The sequence below is a fragment of the Ornithorhynchus anatinus genome, chromosome X1 (assembly GCF_004115215.2).
Source record: "Ornithorhynchus anatinus isolate Pmale09 chromosome X1, mOrnAna1.pri.v4, whole genome shotgun sequence".
In the NCBI taxonomy this organism is placed as follows: domain Eukaryota; kingdom Metazoa; phylum Chordata; class Mammalia; order Monotremata; family Ornithorhynchidae; genus Ornithorhynchus; species Ornithorhynchus anatinus.
Window position 1 is genome coordinate 104,353,318 of NC_041749.1, and position 22,870 is coordinate 104,376,187.

At 46.6% G+C, this 22,870-nt stretch overlaps 2 protein-coding genes across 3 annotated transcripts in view; one reads left to right on the forward strand and one right to left on the reverse strand.

The window, feature by feature from the left end:
* Positions 1-568, forward strand: part of LOC103170973 (centromere protein P) — a 267,419-nt gene extending 266,851 nt beyond the window's left edge. Inside the window, exon 9 of the mRNA XM_039910098.1 lies at positions 189-568. Within this exon, the coding sequence (XP_039766032.1) occupies positions 189-220 (32 nt within the window). The 3' untranslated portion in view covers positions 221-568. The remainder of the gene's footprint in view (positions 1-188) is intronic.
* IPPK (inositol-pentakisphosphate 2-kinase) overlaps positions 1-22,870 on the reverse strand; it is a 52,187-nt gene that overhangs the window by 7,252 nt on the left and 22,065 nt on the right. For both annotated transcript variants that reach the window (XM_029049908.2, XM_029049909.1), the window contains 5 exons: positions 19,240-19,361; positions 14,591-14,680; positions 13,347-13,405; positions 11,463-11,535; positions 8,565-8,844 (listed from right to left, as the gene is read on the reverse strand). In XM_029049908.2, coding sequence (XP_028905741.1) covers positions 8,565-8,844; positions 11,463-11,535; positions 13,347-13,405; positions 14,591-14,680; positions 19,240-19,361 — 624 coding nt within the window. The remainder of the gene's footprint in view (positions 1-8,564; positions 8,845-11,462; positions 11,536-13,346; positions 13,406-14,590; positions 14,681-19,239; positions 19,362-22,870) is intronic.

The following is a 22,870-nucleotide window of genomic DNA, read 5'->3' on the forward strand; positions in this document are numbered from 1 at the left end:
AATGCTTGCCTCTTCCATTTATCCACTGGGAAAAAGCGATCAACCCCTTTCCTCTTTATGCATTGTGGATTTTAAAGTTTCTGATCTAGGACTTACAGCTCAACAGCGTCAACTTCGACCTACGGACCAACTAAGTGTGTACTTGGTTCTCTCCTCCTCTCCCCCTGAATATCTTCCCTCTATACCAGCTGTAGGACATCTGGCTGAAACTGTGGAGTAACCAACTGTCAGAGCGGAACAAACCCAAGAACCAAAAAAACAAAGGGAAATCTGGATGTTGTTCTGGAAGGGAAAAATCCAAAAGTGAAAGCCATACAAAGTTGCCTGTGAAGACTGAAGTCTTCATTTTCACCAGCACTACTGCAGCAGGTGGCACCCCGGCCAAGGAGGCATCTCGTAGCTCCTAAGAATGTCCTTCCGGACCGTCCAGTTCGGCTCAAATACCGCCCCTTCCATCCTCTCTTGCTCTTTCCCATTCTCCTAATCTCTGTTCTCCGTATTTAATTCTTGTGGAAATTCTCGGTGGGCAGGGACCCCGTCTCTGGTGAAGGGCCCTGACTAAGCCCTCTTTTCCCTTCCTTCCACTCCCTGCTGCATCACCCTGACTTGCTCCCTTTATTTAGCCCTCCTCCCAGCCCCACAGCACTTATGTACGTATCTGTAATTTGCTTATTTATACCAATGTCTGTCTCCCCCCTCTACACTGTAAGCTCATTGTGGGTGGGGAATGTGCCTGTTATACTGTTATATTGTCCTCTCCCAAGCGCTCAATATATATGATTGACTGCACACACTAATCACTCAATAAACATGACTGACGTACCGATAGACTAAAATGTCTGGTGAGATACTCCGTACAAAGGCCCAGTATGAACCTGGTTTAGATCTCTTGCTCTCCTTAACAACGTGGAACAGTCATTAAGTGAGGGACTGTAGATTGCAGGCTCCTGAGGGGGGGGGGGGAGCATGGTCACATCTACGCACTTTACTGGATTGGATTTTCCCCAAGCACTCAGTACAGTGCTCTGCACATAGTAGGTGCCAAACAATGCCACTGACTGATGGAAAATATTTCACGAGTCTTCTCGGGAAAGTCTTGTATGAAATCAAATCGATCCCTGGTATTGAGTGCTTTCTGGTTGTTGAGCACTGAACTAGGCGTTTGGGAAGATACAATACAGTAGACGTGGTAGGCACGTTCCCAGCCCACAAAGAGCACACAGTCCAGGAAGGACTGTAAGAGGTATCTTCACTTAAAAGCCAAACTCTCCCTTCTCCAGGACAGATGTGACTCTGCTGCCCCGGATCACCTTTCTAAAGTATCGTTCTGCAGATGCCTCCCACAGTCCTCCAAAACCTCCAATAGTTGCCCAGCCCTCTCCACCTTAAGCAGAAACTCCTGACCATTGGCTTTACAGCACTCAATAAGCTCTTCTCTCCCTACAGCCCAGCCTGTTCATCACTCCTCTCAAGCCAACCTCCTCGCTGTGCCTCGCTCATCTCTCTCGCTGTCGACCACCCTGTGCCTGGATCTCTCTCCCCCTTCACATCTGGCAGCCGACTGCTCTCCCCATTTTCCAAGCCCTACGAAAATCACTTCTCCTCCAGGAAGCCTTCCCTGACTAATCTCTCATCTCCCCACCCAGGCACTTGAGTCCTTACCCCCTAAGTATTTACATATTCTTTCCCGCTCACCCATAACACTATGTACATATCTTTAAATTCAATTGCTTCCCCAACCTGAGGACAGGAATCATGTCTACCAACTCTGTTGTACTGTACTCTTCCGAACCCTTAGTATAGTGCTCTGCACAGTATAAGCACTCAGTAAATGACTGATTGATCCTCTACCCTCCTCAGCCTCAAGCTTGGAGTAGGTGAACCAAACCCTGCCGAGCCCCAGACTCATTTTATCGGTTCAACCTTTACAACATCTCTAAAATCTGCTCTTTCCTCGCCATCCAACTCCACCCTCATTCTCCCACCTACTCTAGACACTCTCACAAAAACTTCCCCACATCTTTCTTCCACCAATTCCGGCTCTTACCCACCTATCCAAGAGAGCTCATTCACTAACTAGCAGATGAACTCAACCGATTCATTTTTATTCCTTTCCTCTTCTCCAGTTCTCTCCCTGAACCAGAGTCTCCTATCGGGCTTTCGTCCCCTTTACTCCATGAAAACTGGCCTCTCAAAGGTCACAAATGAGCTCCTTCCTGCTAAATCCAAAGGCCTCTATTCCATCCTAATCCTCTTTGACCTCTCAGTTGCCTTCGACAATGTCAACCAGCTCCTTTTCCTGGAAATATTATCCAACACTGGCTTCACTGACACTGTCCTCTCCTGGTTCTGCTCCTCTCTCTCTGGCAGCTCCTTCTCAGTCTCCTTTACAGGCTCCTCCTCTGCCTCCCACCCCCTAACTGTGGGAGTCCCTCGAGGTTCAGTTCTGGGTCCCCTTTTATTCTATTCTACACCCACTCCCTTAGATAATTCATTTGCTCTCCTGGCTTCCACTACCATCTCTATGTGGATGATTCCCAAATCTACACCTCCAGCCCTGATGTGTCTCCTCCTCTGCAGTCTCGCATTTCCTGTTGCCTTCAGGATATCTCTACTTAGATGTCCCGCCAACACCTCAAACTAGTCAAAAACAGAATTCCTTATCCACCCACCCAAACCCTGTCCTCCCCGATTTTTCCCATCACCGTAGACGGCGCCACCATCCTCCCGTCTCACAGGCCCGTAACCTTGGCCTTATCCTCAACTCATCTCTCTCACTCAATCCGCATATTCAATATGTCCCCAAACCCTGTCTGTTCAACCTTTATAACATCTGTAAAATCTGCTCCTTCCTCTCCAACCAAACTACCACGATAATCGAAGTGCTTATCTTATCCTACCTTTATTACTGCATAGGCCTCCTTGCTGACCTCCCCACCTTCTGTCTCTCCCCTCTCCAGTCCATACCTTCCTCCGCTGCCCGGATCATTTTTCTAAAGAAACGTGCAGTCCACGTTTCCCCACTCCTTCAAGAACCTCCAGTGGCTGCTGATCCACCTCCACATCCAACAGAAATTCCTTACCATCAGCTTTAAAGCACTTAATCACCTTGCACTCTCCTACCTCACCTCCCTGATTTCCTAGTACAACCCAGCCTGCATGCTTTGCTCCTCTAATGCCAACCTACCCACTGTACCTTGATCTCATCTATCTCGCTGACAACCTCTCACCCACATCCTGCCACGCCCTCCCCCTTCATATCCGACAGACCATCACCCTTCCCACCTTCAAAGTTTTATTGAAAACACATCTCCTCCAAGAGGCCTCCCCCGACTAGGCCCTCATTGCCTCTTCTCCCACTCCCTTCTGTGTTACCTATGTACTTGGATCTGCACCCTTTATTCACCCCTCCTCTCAGTCCCACAGCCCTAATGTACATATACATAATTTATGTTTTTTAATTAATGCGTCTCCCCCTCTACACAATGAGCCACAGGGAGCTTCCATTCTAACAAGGGAGACAGACATAAACTGTTTACAATGCTGTGAAAACATATCAAGTCAGCAGACATATGACCATGAGTGCTGAGGTGGGTAGTACAAGTTCCTGAGTGCTAGAAGTCAGCTGAAGGGATGATCTGGGGGCAGGGAGCTGGGAAGTCAACCGGAGAAAGTTTGGTAGAGATGGGATTTTCAGGAGGGACACGTACGCAGATGTGTCCCAGTTGCTTGTGGCCACAGTTGCTGGAGAGAAGTCCCTCTGTATTGTTGAGCTGTGCCGAGGGTTAGGGGTCGGGGAACTGCCTAACAGTGAGACTTGTCAGGGAGCGTAGAGGGGAGTGCCAGGAGGAGCCGCCTCTGCTACGGAGACAATCGACGGGTCTGTGACTGCCAACAATAGAGCCAAGCAAAGGGGAGATTAGGGACAGGCCCGGTGGGGGCTGAGAGCCAGAGAGTTGGGCCGGGAATGGCCGAGGGAACTGTAAGGCCAATGCTGGCTGCCAGAGCCCAGTCACCTCAGATGAAGCCTGAAGATAAATGAGAGCAAGGAGGTACGTGAAGGTGTGACGTTCCAGGCTAAAAGGCCATGGTGAACTGTTGGGAGGAAATCAGACCGGGAAAGGGTCAAGGTGGAATGAGGGCTGCCAGTCAGGGATTCGCTCAATACTTCTTCCTCCCCAGATGGACTCTAAAGAGCAAGATGGCCAGGTATGTGAGGCGAGGAGGGAAATGTTACGTAACCAAAAGAATTGCCCAATTCTAGGAAGAGCGGGAACCTGGGGAACAGAGGGGACAGCAGACTCATTCCAATCCAATTATAAGAATTTTTAAGGGAGTGTCCAACCTCAGAGAGCTCTGTGGCAGCATTAACAGAGACTCCGCCTCTTTTCCAAGCCAACCGCGGGACTGTATATTCAATTAATCCCGGTCATTCGTTTTTCCATTAGGATAATCAGGCAATGTCCCTGCAATTACTACATTCTGTTTGGATAAAAGCACCGACTCCTGGCAATCTAACTTTCTCCCCAAATTAGCAGTAGCTCACTCTTCCCTCCTCGCCACCAGCAGAGGTCCCAACTTTTCCATCTTGAGCATGGGATGAAAAGAGGGCAGGACTTTTAGGGGTTGCTGAAGGCTGGGAAGGGACAGGCTTCCAAGAGTTAATAGGTGAGAAAGCGGCCATTTTCAGCTCTTTTCAGCTCTGACCAGCAATTCTTGGGTCTGGTCAGACCACCCGGGTCAAGCAAAATCTAGGAGTCCAGCTCAAAATGTGGGGCGGAGGGGGAAGAGGTGATCACTTCTCTCATCCGTCCCCAGAGTGGGCACCTACAGCAGCCATCAACGAGACGAGAGACTGCCTGAAGATATGGTCTCCCCCACCACTCCCTCCTGAGTTGTCCTCATCTTCTCCCATTCCCCCTGAATCATGGGGGAAGGGGAAGGAGTTAGCCTGCTCCTTGCCCCACAAGGTTGCTTCCACTCCATCATCTGTCTCTACCGTTCTCTGCAGCTTCCCGTCGCACTCATCTACCCCTTTCTGTTCCCTCCTCTGCTCTGCTGTTCTCTCCTCATCACCCAGTGGTATTAACTGAGCACTTGCTGTGTCTTCTTCCCTCTTCTGCTCTGATCCTCAGGGATTTCAACCTCAAGGTTGATGATGATCCCTCTGACCACTAGGCATGCTAGTCACACAGCCTACTCAACGGTGCTGACCACTTGCTCCACGACAGCTCAAAACACTAGACTCTGTATTTACAGTGTTCTAATCTAATCGCGAACCTCACCGATTTCGAAGTACCACTGTCTGACGACCCCCTTCTAAGATGGCATCTCACTCCTACCCCCCAACCTTCAAATGCTGTCCTCACCTCCCACTGAGACCTCTGGACCCATTCATTCATATCTATTGAGTGCTTACTGTATGCAGAGCACTGTACGAAGCCCTTGGGAAAGTACAATACAACAGCAAAGTGACATTCCCTGCCCACATTACTACACCTTTTATTATTCCCAACCCTCCCCTTCTGTAATGCTGAAACCTAAGCCCCACCCCTCCAATCCCCAGCCTTGGTTCTCCCCCATGGTCTGTTTCTTCCACTCCTGCACTAGCAGAGTGAAGCACAGCTGTTAAAACCTTGTGGTGAGGTAACATGTCTGCCAACTCTGTTGTATTGTACCGTCCCAAGCGCTTGGAACAGTGCTCTACATACAGTAAGCACTCCGAGAAGCAGCGTGGCTTAGTGGCAAGAGCACAGGCTTGGGAGTCCGAGGACGTGGGTTCTAATCCCAGTTCCGCCATTTGTCTGCTGTGTGACCTTGGGCAAGCCACTTCACTTCTCTGGACCTCAGTTACCTCATCTGTAAAATGAGGACCATGAGCCCCATGTAGGACAACCTGATAACCTTGTATCGCCCCCAGCCCTTAGAACAGGGCTCGGCATATAGTAAGCATTTAATGAATACCATCATCATCATTATTATTATAATACATATAGCTGATTGACAGACAGCAGGCTAAAACTTCAGCCTCTTCAAATTCATTCTCTCCTGTTCTGAAATCAGCTTTCTTCTCTGATTTGAAACATTCCAAGAAGCAGCGTGGCTCAGTGGAAAGAGTTCAGGCTTGGGAGTCAGAGGTCATGGGTTCGAATACCAGTTCTGCCACTTGTCAGCTGTGTGACTGTAGGCAGGTCACTTAACTTCTCTGTGCCTCAGTTCCCTCATCTGTAAAATGGGGTTTAAGACTGTGAGCCCCTCGTGGGACAACCTGATTCCCCTGTGTCTACCCCAGCGCTTTGAACAGTGCTCTGCACATAGTAAGCGCTTAACAAATACCAACATTATTATTATTATTCTCCTTGGCAATTCCTCCCTCATCAACTCCCACAACCCTCACCTAATATTCCAAACCATCAAATCACCAAATGCCCCTAACATCCCCCCTCCCTAGCCCCCAGTGACCTATTTTGTCAAATAGGAACCATCACGAGTGAACTTCCCACAGTTCCTCCCTCTCACCACTGACAGTATTTAACGATGGTATCTCTTGAGCGCTTACTCTGTGCCAGGCACTGTACTAAGTACTGAGGTAAATATTCTACTACTCCCTCCTCCTTTCTACTCCTTCCTAGCTGTTTCTCAAGAAATTTCCCACCTGTTTTTCAATTCTACCCTCTCTGCCTGTGCCCGTGACCCTATATCGTCATCTCTTAAAAAAACTCCCCCCTGCCCCGCCTCTCTCTCATGGTTCCTTCCTCTCTGCCTTCAAACACAGTCACATCTCCCATACTCTTAATAAAAATGATTTTAAAAAAAACCAAACCCTGGATCCCCACACTCCCCCACCCCCCAGCTACTGCCCCATCTCCCTCCTTTCTATCTTGTCCACACTCCCTGAAAGGATTGTATAAATCAATTCATAGCATTTACTGAATGCCTACCACACGCAGAGCACTCTTCGGCACTAGCCGATTCCCTTCCTCTCCACCAACTCTCTTCTGACACTACTTACGATCGGGTCTTGGCCCCGTCCTCTGCATCAAGGCTGTGCTCTCTCAAGTCACCCATGATTACCTTGACACCAAAGTCCAATGGGCTCTACCCTGTCCTAATCCTCCTCAACTTCAGTCGCCTTTGACCCCGTGGACCACCCCTTTCTCCTTAAAGTACTATCCAATCTTGGTTTTGACAGCTCGATACACTCTCCTAGTTCTCCCCCGACCTCTCCTTTTCTGATATTTCTGGTTCCACCTCTCATCCCCTAATCCTGGGCGCCTGACTTTCAAGGTTCTGTTGGGTCCCCCTGCGCTCCCTCTTTTGGGAACTCATCCTCTCGCGTACCTTCGGCTACCACGCTTTGTGAACGACTGGATCAATCCATGGCATTTACGGAGCGCACTGTGCAGAGCACTGTACTATGCACATGGGAGAGCACACACAACAGAATTAGCAGAAAGGCTCCCTACTCATGATGGGCAAACCTAGCTCTCTAGCCCTACCCTCTTCCCAGTTCTCGGATTCAATTCTCTTGCTTTTGGGCCATCTATCTCCCTGTGGATAACAATGATGATATTTCTTAAGTGCTTACTATGTGCCAAGCACTGTTCTAAGTGCTGGGGTAGATACAAGGTAATCAGGTTGTCACACATGGGGGTCACAGTCTTAATCCCCATTTTACAGATTTACATTTTTACATTTCACAGGCACAGAGAAGTTACATGACTTGCCCAAAGCCACACAGCTGACAAGTGGCGGAGCTGGGTTTAGAACCCACAACCTCTGACTCCCAAGCCTGGGCTCTTTCCACTAAACCTATCTGCTTCTCTAGAACGCCTGCCTTATGAGCTCAACATATCCCAAACTGAACTTCTCAACTTCCTTCTTAAACCCTCTCCTCCTCCTCCTCCCATATCACCTATTCCAGTCACCACCACCATCATCCTCTCTGGGCCCTAAGCCCACAACCCTAGCATACCATTCCCAATTCCTCACTGACATCTGGCTCACCTCACCCCCTGCTTGGACTCTTCGCTCCTCCCAAGTCTACTTCCTAGCAGAGAAGCAGCATGGCGTAGTGGATAGAGCACGGGCCTGGGAGTCAGAAGTCATGGGTTCTAATTCCAGCTCTGCCACTTGTCTGCTGTGGGACCTTGGGCAAGTCACAACTTCACTTCTCTGTGCTTCAGTTACCTCATCTATATAATGGGGATAGAGACCGTGAGCCCCTCGTGGGACAGGGACTGTGTCCAACCCAATTTGCTGGAATCCACCCCAGTGCTTAGTACGGTGCCTGGCGCATAGTAAGCATTTAAATACCACAATTATTTCTATTATCATTATTAGCTGCATACTCAATAGCTCTAGGTCTGTCTCCTCGGTTAGAGAGTCCTCTCCTTTTCTGCTTGTATTGCATAGTCCGAGCAAGCACTTAGTGGATGCTCAATAAACACCATTTCTACTACTAGATTAACTGGGCTGTCTGATCAAGCTGGAAATCGCTCCCCACTCCTGCCGACCACCCATAACAAATCTTGGAAAAACCAAATTAATTGAGAAATTCTTACCATTTCTTACAAGTTCCTTGCTGAAAGGACTTGCTTCACAGTAGCTCCTTCCTTGGGAAACTGGGACTGTCTTCATGTCACCTGCCCTGCAGGTGTCTGTACTACTTAGTAAAATCATTGTTATTACATGAATGAGTTCTTTAATAATTGTCCTTGTACAGTGGGGTCCACTAACTAAGCCATTTGAAGGAAAGAAGAAAGGCTTCAAATGATGGGCAAGTTCAGTCCAATCAGCAACCGAGTCCTGATCATCTTTGCAGCCATAAATTAATTCTCCATTCTTCAGTTCAGGAAGAAGGAAACAGAAGGAACATCATTTCCAAAACATGGATTAGAGTAACCAGATACTGTCACAGTTTTTGAGCAAATATAACAGTTAAACATCTTTAACAACCACGTATGTTTCTTCAGCCCCAGTCAGGTGCTAAAACTCAGAGCCAGGCTCTCCCTGGAAAAGTACTGGGGAAGAAACTTAATAACAGACCAAATGTTAACCAAAATATGAGTGCTGCTACATGAGGAAAGAGGAAAGACACTAATGTTGAGCAGTTGGACATAATTTTAAATCGACTTCTAAGCTGCCCCCAGTAGAATACTCTAGATGTACAAGTCTAGAGTTAAAATAATATCTGAAGATTTAAACTCTCGACAGCTTTCTGATGAATAAAAGATCACCTGAAGGCCTCAAAACTGTTGACTCCCAAGAATTGAAGGTGCTCACTCAAAAACTATTTGAAATAAATGGCTCGAAAAGGAGCTAAAGACCTTTCCCAATTCATTTTTTTCTCTTCTCCCTAGGTCACATTCCCCTTCTATCACCTCAATACTCCAGCACCAACAACACACTTATGCACCCATGGCATATCTATGTCGGTATGCATATCTTACTATTTAAGCACATGCTCGTCTATTCCCAGAGTAACCTAGGAGGAAAAAGTCAGGAGACCAAGGTTCCCGTGCTGGCTCTGCCATCTATCTGCCTGCTGTGTACCTTGGGCAAGTCACTTAACTTCCGATCCTCAATTTCCTCAGTTGCAAAATGGGGATTCAATACCTGCTCTCCCTCCCCCTCAGACTGTGAGCTCCAAGTAGGACAAAGACTGTGCCTGATCAGACTGAAATCAACCCCAACGCTTAGCACAGTGCTTGGCACGCAGTATGAGCTTAAATACCATAATTATCATCACTACATATCCATTTTTCCTTTCCCTTCTTCCTCCGGTGAACAATTTTGGGTTGGGAATCACTCACTAGACTTTTAACATCTTTGAGGGCAGGGATAATGTCTTCTATTGTACTGTCTCAAGCAAGCGCTTAGCACAATGCTCTGCATACAACGGGTTCTCAATTCATACTACTGACTGGCAGATGGAGAAAGACGGAGGAAAGGCTGCTTTCCCTGTAGGTCTTTTATACAAACACTGTCCAAAGGCCCCACCAAATGACAGAGGGGGAGGAGCTGAGGTGGTAATTATTGCAAGCGGCAGTAGATAGAGTAGGAGAGGCCCCCAGAGACAGCTGGCCCTAGTCCAGCGAGTGATCCGACGGTGAGGAACGAAGCTCGGCTGACCCTCTTCTCAGCCCCCACCATCCATTCCTTCCCAAAGATTTCCGGGCCTCTCGGTCCCCTCTTCGGAAGGACTCTCAGGGCAGGTGCCGATTGGTCAGATATTCCTGGAACATGGAGAGTAGTTTCTGATGACCAATCAAAAACACCCCGTTTTGTTGATATAGTTGCAGTAGATACCGAAGGGTGTGAAACTTTCTCTCAGCCTTTCTCAGCTGGGTTCTCAATAACAGTTATTTATAAAGAACTAATAAGGGGGACATATATAGACTCTCCCCTCAGCCCCCCTCATAAAACAGGTTTGTAAAACCAATAGTCCATAGTTTAACATGGCTCAAAATATTCTAAATAGCTCTTTGATATTCTCGCTTCAACATGTTTAATCATGTACAGAAATGACATGCGGAAATAAATATGCTTGACTACCTCTCTTTAATAAAAAAATTTAATAAAAAAATTACCCCTCCCCACCTAAAAATGGACCTATGTATCCAAGTGGCAGAGGATGCAAGTAGCCATTTTTAGAGCAATTTTGAAGCAGTGAATGAGAGCGGAGGGGATAAGAGGGACCAAAATATGCCAAGGAGCAAAAAGCCTGCCCCAAATGTGCAGAGGAAGAAAACATGCCAGAGAAACCAATGCACATTTCTAGCAGGTTCTATCAAAATCCATCAGCGGCAAGCATTGAGCGCTCACTGTAAGCGGAGCGCCGTACTAAGCGCTTGGGAAAGTACAATACAACAGAGTGGCTAGTGACGATCTCTGCACTCAAGGAGCTCCTAGTTTAAAAGGAGAGACAGACAGGAAAATACGTTAGAGGTAGGGGAAGCAACAGGTGGAAGTGGTGATTGTGGTAATATTCTTCTTATCTCAATTATTCTTTTGACGGAAATATTTGTCTCACCTAAAATGCATCCAGTGACAAAAGTTATCGTGCCACTGCCCAAATCCGGTCATGTCATATGTAGCCTGTCCCAACAGAGAACTCAATCCCTATGTAAAATGAAATAGTAGCTAAGGATTCTCTCAGAGCAAATAACCAGATTTTTTTAATCAAGTGATAAGGTAATGGACCAAACAGCTTTTAACCGCAAGAAGTTTAAGCCCAATTATCAACAATAACAATTCATACATAAATGAACAACCCTCCATCGGACCAGCTCCTTTCTAAAATTACTCTCTTGGGTAGCTGAGAACAAAATCATAGTAGACCCCAAAAATTAGCCCCAGGAATAAAGGAAGTTTTCCAAGTTGATCCTTGGGCTCTAGCTAAGGCACAGGAATGGTCCCCCACCCCAGGAAACTCTTCTCAAATTCAAAGCAAATGTTACCTTAAATATCTTTAAGTTGTTCTGTGCTTCCTGTAACAAACTTGTCAAGGCAAAGTGCATCCTCTGCTTATTTCTACAAGAAAAAAAGTAACAGATTTTAAAATCAGTTGGCCAAAAAAACCCAAACTGCTCTTTGGCCAGGCAATGTGTTTCAGAGCAGGACCTGGCAGGACTCGCATTTGGATTTTGTTTAAAGTTTATTAAATGACTAATAAACTCATTTAGTATCTTTCATTGCTGTTGCTCTGTTTTTATGTCACGACCGCGTTCAACTCTTTACTCTTATATCCTCCTGTATTTTTGCAAGATACACCTCAAAATGTGGACAAAAGTTCAGTTCTAGGGTAGTCCTTGGCTCTCCTCCAACTCTCTTCTCCTCTCACCACCGTTAAATACTGGGGTTCGAGGCACATTGGTGGCTTCTCCAATCACTCTTTTACAGGACAGGAGACAGGATAGTGAGGGTTCCCTACTCTTCAGTCCATTCTGCATTCAACTCAGCCCCAGTCCAGTTGGACGCCCTTGTTTCAGTAAGCTCATCGGTAAAATGGGAATCGTGATCTTTCCTCACACTTACTCACTACACTCCATGGGTTACGGCTCTGAAAGGAATATTCTGAACACCAACCCCCTGCTCTCAACTAGCTCACGTGTTAAAAGCCCAAGCAAACCAAGGCTACCTTGTTAGAAATGAACCTTCATTTGGTGATGAAATGGAGTCACACAGCCTGACCTCTCCCTCGCTTAATCATCCCATCCTGAGCCGGACCAATGGTCCATCCAAGCCTGGGATTCTGTCTCCCACCATGCCACTGGGAGGAACCACGTGATGGTTGCCCTCCCTGAGGTAAGGGATGGCCTATCCTGTTCTTCCTCTGACTGAGACTGTGAGCCCCATGTGGAACCTGATGATCTTGCATCAACCCCCCAGTACTTGGCAGTAACCATTTAAGCACCAAGATTATCATCCACATCAACATCTAACATCCACAAAACTCTCCCTTTTAATAACCAAGTATGACCCTAAAGGGACGCTAAAACAGATGCAACCATTACACATGCATGGCGACCACCCTTACTTCCTCCTACACCCACTTTCCCCCAGAGCAAGCCAAGTGGCCTCTTACATGAAGCTATGGTCCCGTGGTTCAGCTCAGACCAGGATGGGCTAGGCCAAATAATTTCGTCCAGTAGAGAGCTCCACAGAGAGGGATATATAGAGTGAGTGATGTTCTACGCAAAAGGGATATGGAAGAGTATGCAGAGTGAACAAAATGGACCGAAAAAGATAGCTTGGGATGGAGCCGATGGCAGGGTTAGCCTGGGGAAGGGCTTGGAACGATCAATGCTTGGTTTGCTTTTGAGGCGGGAGGCAACAGAGAGCCATGTGAAGAGCTCCATAACGGGGCATGTCGGCACAAGCAGTGGCTAACAAAAAAACTCGGGCTAGAAGAAAGGGAAGCTAAAGTCAAGGAAGAAAGAGCCAGCTAGCTATCACAGCCTAAATGTCAAATGACAAGGGGTATGCTGCCCTCAAATTAAATGATGGGACTTATTTTAGAGAACACTGCAAATTTTGAACCCGATTTAGATTTGAGGAGAGGCGAAGGAAAAAAGTTAAAAAATGACTGAGCTGTAGGGCAGAGAGGACGGCAATGCTTCTAATACTAACCGAGGAGTTCAACATGGGAGAAGGTGAGAAGTTTAAGAGAAATTTCATCACTTGTGCCTCTTGTCGACCTTGAGAGCTGATATTACAAACCCTTCAAAATACGGGCCAATTCAGCTGGGAGAATTTTTTCTAAACCACAGCAGCTACACGCTCGGGCAGGTCAGAGCACATAATGTATGGAACAGGTAATTATACCTAGCACTGTTTCTTACCCTGAGAAGAGATCTAGAGGACAGTATTTACTTATCTGCTTCCATTTTCCACTTGCCACCTATTAAAAATACATGAAAATGAAATGTCACCACCGTAATCCTCAAAAATAGCACAGCACAGTCATTTAGCGAGTGTCTGCTTGCCAGGGAAAAGCAGATTAGTTCCTCCCTCCCTCTCTCATGTGTCTCCGGTTTTCCACGGGCATTCCTGGAGTGGGGAGAGGGCAGAAAGGACGCAGTGCACGAAGTCACTCTTTGCCCATTCCCAGACTGCCACCCCTACCTTCCCTCACTTCCAATAGCAGGAAGGTGAACTGGGAAAGTTTGGACAACTGCCTGCTTGAATGGAACACCTTTTTCAGCCCAGGGGAAGGCCTGCTCTTCTACAATTTCTGGATTAATGCATCTGTCTCTCCTCATCGATTCGGTTCGGTAATTATCAAATCATCAGGGGAAAAAGGACTCCAGGGTCTGCTCTTCCTCTTCTAAGAGGAATGTCTTTTCCACTCAGAAAAATCTAATGACACAAAAGTTATCGACCTTCCAAAATGACAAATCCCCTGGGAGTCTTTAAAGTCCCATATCAGCAAGCGAGGGGGCGGAGGTGAGAGGGGAAGGAGAGGAAGATAAATTTGCAAAAATGAAATGGGGAGCCAAATCTACCGGGAGATGGAATCTCCAGAATACTGCAATCAGAGCCATGGCGGCGCCAAGCTTCACTGCCTCAGGCCATGGTCTTGTTGGACATGGGGCAAGTCCTCCGTCAGCAAAAAAACCCAATCCTTAGCGTGGCCCCGTTTGCCATTCCCATTTTAGGCGTGGCTTTAACAAATGGAACGTTTTTCAAAGCTGAACTAAGTTTACCCAGATAACTACTTTTGAAAATGAGATGTGAATTTACTGTTTGCAAAAGCACCCGATGATTTAAACACACAGTGGTATCAAAACCACCATCCTGTGATTGTCTACAGAAGATGGTTTGGCCTTTCCAGGTCATACGGCCATTTGGGTAAGCTTCTTCTACAATGTTTTTGAAAATCCCATGATTTCCACTTCAAATATTGAATTTAACAAATGTTGCAACTCCGACCTGACAATTCAGTAGCAAGCGCCTTGTGAATTAGCATAAACATACATGCTACAACAGGAAAATTGAGCTTTAGTCATACATTTATGGCCAGAAATTAGGTTTCAAAATCTTATGCCTTAACCTACAGAAATACGTCAGCACCCAAATGATTTACCTTGAGATGCTGATGCATGCAGTAACGACACACCTTGTGCTTCAACTCCTGGGTAACATTACTGGAAAAAGGAATAAACCCACATTTTGGCTGCAAAGAGAGAGAACAGAGGCAGAAAATTCTTATGAAAAGACAAATTTATTTCTAAACTCACAGTACTTTGAAAGGACTCACACCTAAGCGCTGACCTACTAAAATGTAGGTATTTTTGCTAGGTCACCACATTCAAGTGCTCAGAATGTGCACTTTTCGACTGTGCTGTAGCCATAAAGGCCATTAAAGGAAGAAAGTTTCCATTTTCTACTCTTTTTGGAATTGGCATTTTCTAAGCAAAACATCTGAACAATGCCACACAAGCAATTCTTTCCTTCTAAAGAGCATGTAGCTAAGCCTCAACAAATAAGAACATAGTAAGCAACTGCCAGAAAAGACCAAAATACAAAGTAGTTCTGTATTTTCATTAAAAAAAAAAAACGCAACCTGGAAGTTGCCAAGTTCCACTATACCCACACTGGAGGTCTTAATTGGTTCCATGAAAATAGTGCCGAGCCAAAGAGTGCAAACAAAGCATAGCTTCCCATAGGAAATAAGGTAGAGTGCTTCAATGCAGTCCCCTAAATCCAAAAGACTGCCCAAGTCACTTAACTTCTCTGTGACTCAGGTACCTCATCAGTTAAATGGGGATTAATACTGTGAGCTCCATTTGGGACACGGACTGCGTCCGACCTGATTATCTTCTCTCTACTCCAGCGCTTACTACAGTGCCTGGCACACAGTAAGCACGTAACAAATACCATAAAAAAAATATTAAAAAAAGATTGAAAAAACATAATATATATACACACTCAGTTCTGCCGGAGCGGGTTTTCATGAGGCGTTTTGGCTACAGTGTTGTTAGGGGATTAGGAAACATTCGTCCAACAATGTGAGCCTGTTTGAACTCAGTGAGACGCGGTGTCAGGAGAAATGGTTTATGCGCGTGTGCCGCTGACAGTCAGTATCAATGAGAGTTTTCCTTAATTTGGGGTTTTGCAAGAAAGCAACCCCCGCGTTACAAGAACTGGGTGGAAGTGTGTGTGTGTGTGTGTGTGTATATATATGCATATACACACACACATACACACACACATATATATGTGTGTGTTAGCACTTCATGTTCGAAAGAGATGACACTGGTGACGCATAGGCGGTTAAAAGGCCAATGCGGAAAGGCACCCACAAAGACTGCCTCTTGTTTCACTGACGTGTGGTGTTTGTAGTGGCTGGCACCGTTTTCATTATGGCCTTTTTGTCTTGATTCTTGCAAAGCTTCTGCTCGCAAAGAGTTGTTTCTTTCTTGACTGCAATAGAGCACGCAGATCTGGCTGCCACAAACGACTCCCGTTTTTCTGCTGAGACGTGGCAGAGTCTGAGGTTTTGTTTTATTGTAGCCTTAAAACAATTCCTTGCTTCCAGTTTCCCAGTTCCAACTCACCGTTCGGCAGCCGTTTGGGCATGCTGTCATGTGTTTTACTCATGGCCTACTCTGAACAGGTGCATTATTAATGACAATAATAATAATGATGATGTGGCATTTGTTAAGCGCTTACTATGTACCAAGCACTGTACTAAGTGCTGGGGTAGATACAAGTTAATCAGTTTGGGCACAGTCCTTGTCCCACATGGGTCTTAAAATTTAAGTAGAAGGGAACCCCCATTTTACAGATGAGGAAATTGAGGCACTGAGAAGGGCCTAAGGTCCCATAGCAGACAAGCTGCAGAGCTGATATTAGAATCCAGGTCCTCTGCCTGCCAGGCCCATGCTCTTTCCAGTAGACTGTGAGCTCCCTGAGGGCAAGGATTGTGTCTACCAGCTGTACTGTACTCTCCCAAGCGCCCAGTACAGTGCTCTGCACAAAATGAGCGCCCAATATCATTGACTGATTGATTTCCACTAGGCCGCACTGCTTCCTCGGTGAGCGAACTTTCGAATGCTAGAAGGAGGACTTCATCCTGGGTTCCTGTCCTGGCATCTGCTACTGAGTAGAGACTGTAAGTGACACCGATCGGACTGCTATAGGACTTGGATGTGGCGCTCCCAGAGAGTCCACATCTCCCGCGCTATGGCTCTGGAGACTTTGAGTTTGGGCTGGAGCCTGACATCAGGCTACCACCATGCTCCTGTCAGACAGTCTCTTCCTAGGACGTGCGGGCCTTCCCGATTCCATTTTCTACTCCTCTCTTGTTTTAAGTGTAGGTCAGTGTGCTAAGTAACGGAATTAACCGTGTAACCAACAGAGCTTTGGTCGCGCATACAGTTTACCTGGTGTAAGCCGGTACGTTACCTCGGCTTAGTGTCATCCCGTGGTGCCTGGCTGATCCGCTGAAGTGGTTTATAGCCAGTCCAATGAACCCATCCATCAATCCATGGTATTTACTTCTTGAGTTTGGGCCTTGAAGTGCAGTCACCTGCATACAGCCATTCTCAAATGACTGTCTCTATGACCCCAGATGATGCTTGAGGTCTGTTAAACTGGATGAGTTTCCCAGAGGAGACTTAGCATATTTCAACATTTACATGCAGGTCTCTTGTTCCATCCCCTACCATGTCTGTGTAGAAGAGACTGAACAGGACCAGGCCTAGTATACATCCTAGCCTTACCCTCTGGCGATGGGAAATGAGTCAGACAGCCCCCCTTCCTGCCCCTCACACACACGCACACACACAGCTGTGATATAGCCAATTTTGCAATCATGAAGTAGTCTCGATCTCCCTGAACTTTTCAGGTCAACCAAATTTCCTAGATAATTTTCAGAGTTCAGATCTACCGATGATGCTGAATGCCTTCACGAGACATAACAAAACCAAGTAGAGGTCTCAGGTGCCGCTCCCTGTACTTTTCCTGTATTTGCCGTGCTGCAATGACCACATCCACTGTGCTGTCGTGACTTCGAGGTTGTCCGTTCGAAAAATTCTTATGGTCAATGCAGGAAATCCCCGGTTAGGATCTTACCAGCAGTGGAGTGCAATGAGATGCCTTAATAATTGCCTCAATCTGATCTCTGACCTCTCCTCCTTGAAGAGGGCAATGACGGGGGCATCTTCTCAAGGGTCCTATACACTGAGGAAAAGCTTGTGCGCGTGAGCCCATGACATCCTCTGCCACATTGACTGAGCCGATGAGATGCCACCATTCCGATCGTGGGTGCAGCCAGGATGTTTTTCTCCTCTTGGCAAACACAACGGTGTTTGGTGTGATCGCTCAGCAAAAGTAGGCCACAGCTGTCGCCTCTGCCCATTTCACGCAGCCCACTGATTTTCTTCCACAAGTGAACATCACTACCAAGTCCTAGCATTATAGTCGCCCGTGACAACTAGCTTATCCGACGTCATCCCCGGGAAGAATTTGTCTACATCTTTGTAGGCAAGTTCTTTCTCTTCAGTGCGGCTCCTCACTGTGGGGGCATGTGCGTTTTTGATGGCGACAAAGGGCTTTAGTCTCAGGGGTAGGCATAGCGTGATCAGACGGTCACTGATACCCCTGGCCAGATTGAGATGGCCTGATATCAGTGATTGTCTGAGTGCAAATCCAACCCCTGATAGCCATCGTTCTGAAGAGGTAAGGCCTCTCCAACAGAAGGTGTTATCCAGCACCTATCTCTGTGAGCTGTCCTTCATCCGGTAGTCTAGTTTAGCATAGTGCTGCGATATCGACTACGTACCTGGCCGGTTCATGCACTATTAGAGCTGTTCTTCTTATAGGCCGATGACTATTTTCATCGTCACGTAGCGTCCTGACATTCCATGACGCGATGGTTATTTTCTTAGTGTAAGACAATAAATATAGTTACATGACCAAATAGCAATGTAAAAAGGTACCGATAAAACACAACTTTGAATTTGGGTTTTGTTTTTTTGCCATGTGTACACTCAGTTCTCCTATAATGTAGGGGTCGTGTTCTTGCAAAACCGCGCGTTAAGGAAAACTTGCATGGTGATACTCACCCTGTCCGGGGCTGAGTGCATGCGCGTATGCGCATGCATGCAAACTTTCTTCCAACAAGGCACCGTGCTCTAGCCAAACAGGCTCACATGTCAGGTGAACATTCCCTAATTCCCTAACAGCATTCTAGCCAAAACACGTAGTGAAAACACACGTTACAGCAGAACTGAGTGTACATATGTAAGCACATCAAAGTATTATCTTTAGCCTATGCAACAAACAGACACCTTGCTACCAAATTAGAGCGTGTCACTATCTACGCTAAATAGAACTGGGCATTCATCATGCCATTTATGTCAGTCAAAATCCTTCAAAGGCTGAGGGGGAAAGGAAGGGAGGCGTTTAAACCAAAGTAAACTTTGCAGCATTATCACACCAAGGGAGAGAACTATAACCCCAACATTAAAATTAAATGACGCGCCTGGACTGCATCTTTGTAGGAAGATGTGAAAGAAATAAACAGTGCCCACTGCAAGAGGCTCAGAATTACTATTTTCTCGAATTGTGGCACGTGGCTTTTCAGCGCTCCTAGAGTTGTTAGGGTTCCAAATTTCCACTAACACTCAATTTACCTTCCAGGTATACACAGAATCTGAGAATAAAGGGCAATAATTACTACAGAAGATTCAACAAAAACCTGGAATAAACCAGTGCTCCCACTGTTACCTTAATCTCTACACACAAAATAGGCCGATGTTCTACAAAATGGTAAGTCTGTAGCCTCGTAAGATTAGGAAGGCACATGGCATAGCCACTGAGAGTGTCCAAATCTTTATTGCAGCGAAACTCTGAAAAACAGGAAGACACAGAGGGATCCATTCAAGTAAAATATGAGCTACAAAATGTAGGTTAATTCTTTTTTTTGTTTTTAAGAGGAGGGTATGAAGAAGTGGGCATTGGATCAAACCACGAAAGAGAGAAGAACAATACATGAAGATGGTATGGCAACAGAAGGGAAAGCATCCTGCGTTCTAGTCGGTACCACCTCAAGAGATGGCCTAAAATGATTTACAATGGGTTGTTTTTAATAAAAACAAAAAACCCAATTTGTATTTTTCAACTAGCAATCTGTAAGCAAAATGATCTGATAGTGATTTTCACATATTTCATTCAAATCAATGTGAAAGCTCATAAATCCGTGGTTAATCAAGTGAAGCCGTTCTACTGCTCCTGGAGAACGAAGGCATCCAAAAGGAGCTCTGCAGCAACAGTCCAGCAGCAGCCTTGTTGGAACAGGAAACTCCAACCACAATACAATACCCGAGAGAAACAGCCAATGAGTACTTCTCCCTGGCACTGGCTACCGGGCAGCCATTAAGGCATGGGCAGATGAAGTCACCGAGACTGGTTTGATGCAAATGACTCATACTAAAAAGTCTATTTGCGGCTAAACAATTACTGCACCACCACCTAGCAACACCTTATGAATCAGACAGAAGTGAGGCTGACAGAAACTGCTGTCATGACTTGCACAGCTGATCTAGCCCTTTTGGATTCAGGAGCATCTGCATTTTTGCCCTAATTAGGCATACTGGTCAGGAGGAGAGCAGTCACAAATAAGGAAATTTAGGATTGAGCCCATCATAAAATCACCCTTCCATTCATTTCTCAATAAATTTAGTCTGATGGCAAATACCACCATTTTCAAGAAGTGATTAGACTAAGCACCAAGAGAAACTTTCTCCCGAAGAAGAGGAAGTAAAAGATTCCTTTAAAAATAACTCTAAACTCCCCTTTCTAAGTTTCTAGTCCATCATAGACATAGTGCCAAACAAAAGTTCTCAAACTCAAGTAAACTAACAGATACATATTAGAACTACATAGAAAAAAGAGTCACTGCCTCCAGTATTTGCTACTTGCGCTATAAGATCTACCTAGAAATGTAACTGAGTGCTTCTTTAATCCCCCTCCTATCTTACCTCCCTGATTTCCCACTAAAACCCAACCCACACACTTGGCTCCTCTAATGTCAACCTACCCGCTGTTCCTCAGTTTCATCTATCTTGCCGCCGACCTCTCGCTCAGATCCTGCCTCTGACCTGGAATGCCATCCCTCCTCACACCCAAGAGATGATCACTCTCTGCACTTTCAAAGCTTTATTAAAAGCACATCTCCTCCAAAAGGGTTCCCACAATCAAGCCCTCATTTTCTCTTCTCCCAGAGCCTTCTGCATCTCCCTTGAACTTGGATTTGCACCCTTTAATCACCCCTCCCTCAACCCCAGAGCACTTAAGTACATATCTGCAATTTATTTAATTTGTATTAATGTCTGCCTCTCCCTCTAGAACGTAAGCTCATGGTGGCCACGGAACACGTCTACCAACCCTGTTGAATTGTACTCTGCACACAGTAAGTGCTCAATAAATGACTGAGAGTACAAGTAGTAAATTCAGGAATATATGCCTAGTCTAAAGGTATCAGACACCAAAGCAATACTCCCAGATTCATTCATTCGATTGTATGTACTGAGTGTTTACTGTGTGCAGAACACTGTACTAAACGCTTGAGAAAGTACAATACAACAATAAACAGTGACATTCCCTGCCCACAAAGAGCTTACAGCCTTGCGGGGGGGGGGGGGGGGCGGGGAGAGACACTGACGGATGACAAACATCAATACAAATAAATAAAATTACAGATATGTACATACGTGCTGTGGGGCTGGGAGGCAGGGAAGAGCAAAGGGAGCAAGTCAGGGTGACGCAGAAGAGAGTGGGAGATGAGGAAAAGTGGGGCTTAGTCTGGGAAGGCCTCTTGGAGGAGATGTGTCTTCAGTAAGGCTTTGAAGGAGGGGAGAGTAACTGTCAGATTTTCAGGAGGGAGGGCGATACAAGCCAGAGGCAAGACACGGGCTAGGGGTCGGCAGCGAGACAGGTGAGATCGAGGCACAGTGAGAAAGTTAGCACTGGGGGAGCGAAGTGTGCCGGCTGGATTGTAGAAGGAGAGAAGCGAAGTGAGGTAAGAGGGGGCAAGGTGGTGAAGTGCCACAAAGCCAATGGAGAGGAGTTTCTGTTTGATGCGGAGGTGGATGGGCAACCACTGAAGATTTCTGAGGAGGAGGATGACATGTGAAGTATGGGCTGGACTGGGGAAAGACAGGAGGTTGGGAGGTCAGCAAGGAGGCTAATGCAGTAATCCAGGCGGGATAAAAGATAGGATGTGGGTTGAACGACAGACAAGAGTCAAGGACAAAGCCAAGGTTATGGGCTTGTGAGACAGGAAGGATGATGGTGCCATCTACAGTGATGGGAGTTAGCGGGAGGACAGGATTTGGGTGGGAAGCTAAGGAGCCCTTTTTGGACATGTTAAGTTTGAGGTACTGAGAGGACATCCTAGTAGAGATGTCTTCAAGGCAAGAGGAGATGCAAGACTGGAGAGAGATGAGGACTGGAGATGTAAATTTGGGTATCATCTGCTCAGAGGTGGCAGTTGAAGCCATGGAAGTGCAGGAGTTCTCCAAGGAAGTGGGCATAGATGGAGAACAGAAGGTGACCCAGAACTGAACCTCGAGGAACCCCCACAGGTAGGGGGTGGAAGGCAGAGGAGGAGCCCAAAGAGGAGACTGAGAATGAGTGGCCAGAAAGATAAGAGGAGAACCAGGAAAGGACAGAGTCAGTGAAGCCAAGGTTGGATAACATTTCCAGGAGAAGGGGATGGTCCACATTGTCAAAGGCAGCTGAGAGGTTGAGGAGGATTAGGACGAAGTACACTCGACAGCATAAGACAAGAGGCTGTTGGATTTGGCAAGAAGGAGATCACTGGTGACCTTTGAGAGGGCAGTTTCTGTGGAGTGAAGGGGACAGAAGCCAGACTGGAGGGGGTCAAGGAGATAATTGGAGGAGAGGAATTTGAGACGGCAGGTGTAGGCAACTGGCTCAAGGAGTTTGGAGAGGGACTGGTAGGAGGGAGATGGGGCGGTGACTGGAGGGAGCCGTGGGGTCAAGGGAGGGTTCTTTTTAGGATGGGGAGACACGGGCATGTTTGAAGGCAGTGGGGAAGAAGCCACTGGAAAGCGAAAGGTTGAAGATGGCTGTCAGAGAGGGAAGAAGGGAAGGGGAGAGAGTTTTGACAGGATGCAAAGGAATGGGGTCCGATGCGCATATGGAGGGGGTGGCTTTTGAGAGGAGGCAGGAGATCTCCCCTAGATATACTGCTGGGAAGGACGGGAGAGTTGAAGAGGGGGCCGGAAGGGGGAAGGACTGAGGAGGGGCAATTTGAGGGAGTTCAGATCTGATGGTGTCAATATTCTTAATAAAGTAGGTGCGCAGGTCACTGGGGTCAAGGAATGGGAGAGGC